The sequence below is a fragment of the Drosophila albomicans genome, chromosome 2L, assembly GCF_009650485.2.
Source record: "Drosophila albomicans strain 15112-1751.03 chromosome 2L, ASM965048v2, whole genome shotgun sequence".
Taxonomy (NCBI): Eukaryota; Metazoa; Arthropoda; class Insecta; order Diptera; family Drosophilidae; genus Drosophila; species Drosophila albomicans.
Genome location: NC_047628.2, coordinates 12,706,993 through 12,715,968, shown reverse-complemented (window position 1 = coordinate 12,715,968; position 8,976 = coordinate 12,706,993). Strand labels below are relative to the sequence as shown.

At 36.6% G+C, this 8,976-nt stretch overlaps 1 protein-coding gene across 2 annotated transcripts; it reads left to right on the top strand.

Moving 5' to 3' along the window:
• Positions 1–563: 563 nt before the first annotated feature.
• LOC117565138 (uncharacterized) lies at positions 564–8,465 on the top strand. Of its 2 annotated transcripts, none has more exons than XM_034244110.2 (3): positions 564–817; positions 885–1,058; positions 8,382–8,465. In XM_034244110.2, exons 1-3 carry the CDS (start codon positions 611–613, stop codon positions 8,403–8,405), a joined length of 405 nt encoding a protein of 134 aa, XP_034100001.2. In that variant the 5' UTR covers positions 564–610; the 3' UTR covers positions 8,406–8,465. The 2 variants fall into 2 exon arrangements, with proteins under 2 accessions (XP_034100001.2, XP_034100000.2); XM_034244109.2 differs by lacking the exon at positions 8,382–8,465 and adding an exon at positions 1,120–1,507.
• The last annotated feature ends 511 nt before the right edge of the window (positions 8,466–8,976 follow it).

Genomic DNA, 8,976 nt, shown 5'->3' with positions numbered 1-8,976 from the left:
TTTTATTACTTTAGGAAATAAATAATAACTTAGTTTTTAGAATATTTATTAACAAACTTTTGGGTATAAGTTTTCCAATAAAAGGTAGACAAAAAATAAATGCGATTTTAAATTTCGCTTTTGTATACATACATATAGCGTGTTCCATTCTCTGCATTGTCGATAAATGATTGAAACTCTTTTGCGCTTCTCACGAATGCATTTAAAATGGTAGTGTGATCATCTCTATGGGCGTGCGTGAGTGAATCCCATCGAATTTAATGAGTTGTGTCAGGTTTTGATAGGCACTGTCACTGCTCTTCTCGGCATTCCCCTTCTAAATATTGAAAATAACTTACATTCAATTGCAATCGCTTCATATAAAAACGTATAAAATTAATTTAATGGTGCAATTTTAATAAGCTTGTTAGAATAACGTGTCAGCTAACAAATAACATAGACTAATAGACTGATGACATTTGATTTAAACTATATAATTAAATGCCCTTCATTTCTCTTGTATAACCTACAATTTACTTGTATAAATATAGTCAACATTTCATTGTTGAAAGCAGTCATGACAATGGAAAATATCAAGTGTTGTTTACTCTTTGAAGTGCTGATTCTGCTAATGGAACTCGTTAGTGGATTTAAATATAAATTAATTCTTGAAAATGAGGAAATATTCACGCCATGCATTAATAAGTTGCCCAACGTCGTGGATCTTCCGGAATTATTCGATATTTCCGAATTTCACACAAAGGAGGATGGGGACGAACTGACAGTATCTGGAAATATGACGTCCAAATGGAATTACGACTCAACTGATCGTATCGATGTAATTTTACATGATTCAATTTAAGAAAATCTAATTGCCTGACTAATGTCTGATTTTTATTATAAAGGGGTTTGTAACATTGTATCGCTATGAACGTAGAGAATGGGTTGCTACCTTATACAGCATGACCGTCAAAGATGTTTGCAGCGTCATTTATGATGACAAGCAGTATTGGTACGAATTGTGGACAAAACACATAATCAGCTCAAAGAACGTGAGGGAAAACTGCCTTATGAGTGGTGTAAGTTCGCACAAATATATAATATAAGTAATTATGATTAATTTATTGTCTATTTCCTTAGACAAAATTCATTTACGAACCGTTTGTTGTGGATATACATATAGACATAAAAGCGGTTGTTCCTTTAGGGCGAAATAAGTTTGTTATCTACTTAAAAGCGTTCGATAAAGACCTAAACGTACGCGATCCAACGCTATGCCTTGAAATTGTAGGTGATGTAATTCGTTTATAAATAAAATCGTAATAAAATCATTCAATGTGGTAAGATCGATTTATGTGTGACAAAACTTCATTTATTGGATATAATAACAAATAAGTAGTCGAGTGTGCTCGATTGTGACATACCCGCTAACCATTTTCAATCCAATAATATTCTAATATACCAAAAATATAAAAATATATCGAAGGCTATATTGGTATATATATATTAAAATAATACAAAATTCTTAATGTATAATAGAGTGCACTATATATCAGATTGTCAGCTAAAGCAAATATCGTATTCATTTACTGTTGATTCAACAGTTGAAGTCCGTTAGCTTTATTTTTGATGTCGATTTAGTTTACAAGATTGTAAAAAAAAATTCACCCCACATGTGAAATTAAAGTGTTTTAATTAATCAATATAAAATGAGTTTCTCTCTAAATGAAGTTTACAATAATATACATTGTGAGTCCTATTTGCTCTTTTTTGCCTGCAATTGTAATATTTTTGTTGTGTAGCACTCAGTTATGTGTAATGTGAATTGCGAAATGCGAATTGTGAAATGAAAGTATAAAATTTATTATTATGACCATGACGTACGAGTGCTTGATCTGTTCTAGCCATAAATTCAGACCCGCTGCATGTTGGCCATTTAACATTTTGTCATTGTTATTGACAATTTGTTGTCAGGTTTTTTTTGTTGGTTTGTTATTGTCGCAATGGAAGAAAGAGAATTGGTCCGAGTATGCCACATCAGCTAGCAATTTATGTGGGGGTAGATTGTGATTGGGGGTGGCTTTATGAAATACTTCTCATTATTGCTGCGAGGCAAACATATTTGAACTATTTTCATTTCAATTGCAAACACAACAGTTGCCAAACCGAACCGAACTGAACCGAGCCAAACCAAGCCAAGCTGATAGCTGATGGCGCAGGGCGCAGAAATCAATTGAATTGCCATTTCACATATGAAATGGTCATTTGTCAATGAACACAACAATTGAAGTCGACTGCGAGGAGGGGCAAGGAGTATGCGTGTGTGTGTGTGTGTGTGTGGCTGGTGTGGTCAGTCAAATGGCCGCATAAATATGTCGTTCTCTCATGGTCTCATATACGGTTGCAGCTCTCTCTGTCTTTCTCAGTCCCTCGTCCTTGCTAAATTGCTGGTCGTTATTAAATTTCCGCTGCGTTGAGTTCTCATTTCCGTTTCAATGGGCAGCGCAGCTGGCGACAAATGTTGGCGACGGATGTTGCCACAGTCATAGATACCCCCACAAGCCATTGTCCACTGTCCACTAGCCACTGGCCACTGGCCACTGAGCATTGGCCACACTGGCCACCATAAACAAAAGGGCCGCAAAAGGGTTGCGCAGCATATGCAGCACAGCACTCGCTGCGTATACGTAATATTCGATTGTTATTATTATAAATATTGTATGTATGCGAGTATTATTATTATTATTATTGTGACTTTTGCGGCATAAGCCTAAACAATTGCACGCATTACACGTATTTCACATGGGCCGCAATCAAAATCTCTGCTGCAATCCAATTGAATTTTTGGCTTTTTAGCAAATTGAATCTAATTGAAATGTGCGAAAACTTCAGCTTGGGGGCGGGTCAATGTTTTGCACTGATTTCATAACTGGCGCGAAGCAACTTGTGCCATAAATTTCAATAAAAGGCATTTTCGGGTATTTTGCTTCGCTTTGTTTTGTTTTGTTACGTTTTGCTGTTGCATGTTGAATGTTCAATCTATATGTATATGTATGTGCGTGTGTGTGTGTGTGCCTGGCTATTATTTGCGCTTTTGTTGGCATTGCGTATACGCCGCGTGAACCCGTTTGGACCACGAGCATCTTCCAAACTGGCATAACTTTACATTATTCTGTCTTCCCTTTTAACGTTCGTTCGCTGCTTCCGCATTTGCCATTATTTTATTTAATTCGCAGTATTATTGTTATTGCTACAAAGTGCAAAAAGCTGTTGACGCGACCAGCGTTAGCTAATGGCATCAAACCAACGGCCAGCAAACGTAAAAGTTTCCTAGTTAAATATTGAATAAGTTTTTATTTTCAAACAAAATTTAAAAACGAATGAAGTGAATATAATACATACCATATAGCTTTCTTTATTTTATTCGAAGAATTTGGAGTTGTGCCTACTTGCGTTAATTTCTTACGTTCTTTTGTGCTAACAAAAGTATGAAAACTATATACCAGGAAGAAAAAGGCTTCTCTGTATACATTTGTTTGCTTGTCCATATGAAAAACTACAACATTTTTTAATATCGGAAATTAATTAAAACATATAAATCTAATAATATAGATATGAATTCGATATGAAGAAGAATAACTTTAAAAATGTTAATAAACTGGCGACACTATTTAAAGTGAAAACAAGTAAGAAACTTAGAGTCAAGTGTGATTGACTGTGAGATACTTGCTATTTATTTTTAATAAGAACAAAACAATGCGGTATAATTTTTAAAATATACCTAATTGATATACCGAAAACATACCAGATTGCCAGTCAAAGCATCTAAGATCCAATTGCAGTAGGCGCTCTTTGATATACAAAAGAGTTTTTGAAATCACTTCTAAAATTTTTAATGTGATCATAACCAAATTGTCAGTCATCATAAATACCAGTACTGTAGTTAATGTATGTACAATGGCATAAAAATGAATCCTGTATCTCTTTATTATTACTTTAATTACATTTAAGAATGATTAACAAATGTGTACGAAATACAAAATAATAAGGAAATTAAATATTTTATCGTAAAACAGAGCTGTATGAATATACTTTACTTTTTTTTTTTTAACTGATTCAGTTTATGTTCTTTTCATTTGTACCCATGTTTAAATAATCTATAATAATATACACACTGGCAATTCCCAGTTTTTTTTTTTTTTTTTAATTTATGTAATTCTGCTTGCAGCATCGCAGTTCTTCATTTGCGATTTAGTAAACAGTTGAAATGATTTGCACACTCATTTAATTATATGTGTCGGAGAGTAAGTAATGCAGATTCGACACACTGACGTCACTGCGCAGATGTGCGTGCGTCTCGGCACATTGCTGCGTAGTTGTAGGTGCACTTTGGCATTTTGGCAATGCGTAGTTGCTTGTGCGTTTCGGCACATTGTCAATGCGTAATTAAGAGTGTGCATGTTAGATTGCATGATTCTTCATTTGCGCTTTGTTGGTTGTCCGCATTTTGTCGCTTTGCCAAGTACAGTTATTGCGGGGCGACAGCGTCGAGACGCTGTCGCCGAGTGTGGTTCGATGGCTATGGCGTAAACAGTAAAAGGATCGAGCGGGCAGTGTGCTCGTAGAATCGCCTGTGAGAGCATCGAAACTCGCTTCGCGATAATGAATAAACAGACTTCGGTAGAACAGACTCCGACATCAGAAGTGGGATTCGGCCCTGACCAAAGTACTTCAAGGGATGTCTTCGCGTTAATAGAGCAACAAAAATCGGAATTTTTTGGCTCTGATTAAGATTCCGGCGAGCGAGTTGTAATAGAATAGTGAGATCTGTTTGCCGAAATGTAATCCAGACATTGCTGGTGTGGGTGCCACGCAGTGGTCTGTTAAGGTCAAAATAACTTTGCGAGAAAAATTATTAAGTGACAGTGCTCTTATAATAGTTTTGAGTAAAGCTTTGGAAGGCTTAGCGGTCCAGTGGTTACAAAATGTGTTACCCTGTTATAACCTGGCAACAGTTCCGGCAATTGTTTGAGCAGCGGTACGAGATATCTGAGACGCCAGCCGCCGTCTTTGTGAATATTTTTAAAAAAAAGTCGTCCAAGTTAGTCGTGAAGTCGTGAAAGTTAGCCTGTTGTTGTGAGTTGTTGTGTGACAATACTGTGCACAAAATTGCGAAATTTAAATTTCGATCAAATTGCCATTGCGTTGGTTCTTGGACAGGCTAATTTCGATCGGCGTCTGCAGCATGGTACATACTACGCATGTAATCAATCGACGTGAATTGCAAGCGGAGTTGCAAGTGTTCTCAGCGATAAGAGAACGTCGTTTTATAAAAAAAAAAACGAGGAACTAGAGGCCAAGCGTGCTAAAAGTGTTGGAATTAAATGTTATCAGTGTGAAAAACTTGGTCATGAAAAGCAAGACTGTAAAACTGAAATGAGTGTACAAGTTCCGGCAACTGGAAAGGAGTAGCGATCAGAGCAGTCTCGTCATGGAAAGGCGAATGTAACTTGCTACAGATGTGAGGAGCCAGGACACATTGCCACTAATTGTCTCAAAGAAGTGGGAGTACTATCGGCAAATGGAGTAGAGCTGTGAGCTATGGTGTAGCCTCAATCGAGTATGCGGGTGAGAGATTTCCAATTACATTTCATTTGGAGCTGAGCGCTCATTATTTGAAGAAAGCGTTTTTTATAAGTTAGTTGGTAAGAGGCGTTATTCCTTGATAGAGGATGGGTAGCGCCAGTACTTACAGTGCGGCACAGGCTGAATTGGTGTCATGTTTAATGTTGATTCTTTAGTTGTTTTGTTTCATATAGTACCAGTGGAAAAAAAGTGATGATACTAGTATGAAAAATAATATAGTAATTGGTATAGAAATATTGGATCAAGAATTATTAGTGGAAGTTTCTTATGATAATTTTAAGATTGTTAAGACTAAAGTTGTGAATGCTAATACTGATCAGATTGAAACAGAAATGCTCGAAAATTAAAAAAAAAAAAATAAAAAGAAGTCTCAATATTACTAAAGCAATAGTCAATATTTTATATCGAAGGATGACGCATATTAGCGGTTGGAACTTGTATGAGACGTTCCCTTCAAGGCAGATTCTCATTTGACATTCAAAATGTTTTTTTTTTTGAGATTGCATTGGTAATGGGATAATAAATAAATAAATCATAAAGAGAAAAGTCTGTTGGAAAAATTTATTGGGAAAATCTATTGGAAAAGTCGGTTGAAACAAAAGAGAATTCGTGAAGTCATGTGATTGGCGATGGACGAGAGTTGCTTTAGCAATGCGATTGTTGAATTCGTGAAGCCAAGAGTTGGGCGATGGACGAGAAATATGGTTGATGAATTCGTGAAGCCAAGTATTGGGCGATGGACGAGAAATATGGTTGATGAATTTGAGAAGCCAAGAGTTGGGCGATGTACGAGAAATATGGTTGATGAATTCGTGAAGCCAAGAGTTGGGCGATGTACGAGAAATATGGTTGATGAATTCGTGAAGCCAAGTATTGGGCGATGTACGAGAAATATGGTTGATGAATTCGTGAAGCCAAGAGTTGGGCGATGTACGAGAAATATGGTTGATGAATTCGTGAAGCCAAGTGTTGGGCGATGGACGAACAGGGAACTTAATAAAATGAGTGAAGTCAAAGTTTTTGGCGGTGGAAAACCTAATTTGTTTGAAGATGCGTTTGGCATTAGATTGAAGTGTTAGCTACTAAAAGTTTAGCTATGTACTTTGGATTAAGAACTGATGTTTTGTACTGATTAATGTATAATTTGAAAATGTTTAAATGGAATGGAAATTAAAGAAATGGGTTATAAGAGAATATAACCTGAGATATGTTAAAGTAAAGTTATGTTATGGAAGACTACATGGATTTGAGATTATTTGACTGGGTTATTCTGAGGAATTGAAATTGGAAAGTGAGATTGAAATTGAGATAGTTATTATAGACACGAGGACGTGTATATGTCAGAATGGCCGTGTCGGAGAGTAAGTAATGCAGATTCGACACACTGACGTCACTGCGCAGCTGTGCGTGCGTCTCGGCACATTGCTGCGTAGTTGTAGGTGCACTTTGGCATTTTGGCAATGCGTAGTTGCTTGTGCGTTTCGGCACATTGTCAATGCGTAATTAAGAGTGTGCATGTTAGATTGCATGATTCTTCATTTGCGCTTTGTTGGTTGTCCGCATTTTGTCGCTTTGCCAAGTACAGTTATTGCGGGGCGACAGCGTCGAGACGCTGTCGCCGAGTGTGGTTCGATGGCTATGGCGTAGACAGTAAAAGGATCGAGCGGGCAGTGTGCTCGTAGAATCGCCTGTGAGAGCATCGAAACTCGCTTCGCGATAATGAATAAACAGACTTCGGTAGAACAGACTCCGACATATGCATACTCGTATAATACTTTTAAGACTGCCCCAAAAGACCATAAAATTGTATGTAATTTAATGAAAATATATTACGATCCTCCCACTCCCTCCGGGCATCCAGCAAGTAGCCTTTGGCTTTTGGCCTCTAATTTTATTGTTGTGCTCCTCGCCTTTGTGGGCGGTCAAACAGAGTGAGAGGAGGAAGAGAAAATGAAGGGTAGCATGGCCCCAGGAAGGGGAAATATAAATAACGAAATTATTCAGAATTATGTACCATCTTTCACAGGAGGCTGGCCAAAGGAGTTGAGGCAACATCTTAACCCTTGGTGCGTTTAATATTTGGCCAAGTTTTTTATATTAAAATACAAAAAAAGACAGCAACGATGACGCCACGTCGGTTGTTAAATCTTAGGAAATGCATAAAAAGCCGCTAAGTAAATACATATTAAAAATCTTGTGTCAGTTACGGGCGAAAGGAAAATTGAAAATGGCAAAGACAGCTAGCTTCACAGCGGCTTAACCCATTTTATGATTATTATGATGATGATGATGATTATTATTATTATTATAATTTTCTTCTTGTTGGCTAAACAAAGTATGTTAATGGTTTTCAACTCCTGCCTCAGCCTCAGACTGAGCCGTTGAGGTCCTTTGTTCGCCTGTCCGCCCGTCTTGTCCGCTATCCTGGCAGCCTTTTATTTATGTGCCGCTAATGGACAGCGACTGGCATTAAATAAAAAGAAAAGAAAAGTGGGGGGCTGAGAATTGCAAACTTGCCACGCAATATTATTTATTATTATTATTATTTGCTAGCATTGTAATATTTATTCATTTGGTGCTGTTTATTGATTTATCGCCCAGTTGCATTTAAATCAAAATCATCACAATGTCTTTTCGCATTTTATCAATTTGATGCGCCGATTTATTATTATTTATTTTGATTTTCAGTTTCATTTTTCTCCCCTCTCAAAATTTATTGTTCCACTGACCACAACAGATTTATCTTCATTTCTTAGGCTCTTTCCGACTCGATGTTCTAACCCCGTTCCCGCTGTGCCACTGTGCAACCATTCTCAGTTCTTTGCTCTTCACTCTGCTGCTCATTCTCCTGCAAATGCCGCTTGATTAGTTGATGACACTTTGTGTGAGCTCAAATGTGCACACATACACATACATCCAGATGTATACATATGCATGTATATGGACTGCCTGTCTGTGTGAACGTCAAAAGCAGAGGCGCAGGCTAATGGTTTATTAAGAGGATCTCATTGATTAATAATGTAGAGGATACATTTATTCATTCATTCCTAATTTAAATTCAATGCAGTTTGTATTTATTTCATGTACTGAAAAGCAGTAGCCAAACGATTAAATTATTAATTTGAAAGTAAATTCACATTTTCGCATTTAAATTGGGAATTTAATATATTCCATATTAATAATATTACATGTGCAATAATTATTGTTTGATATTGTAAATGATCTTTTAGACACATTTATAGTACTTACTATTATAACATAAAAAAAATCAAATTTTTGGATTTATGAGGATCTGATGTAATTGCGGCAAGAAAGAGGAAGTGATCCAATAAATTTAACGAATAATTCCTA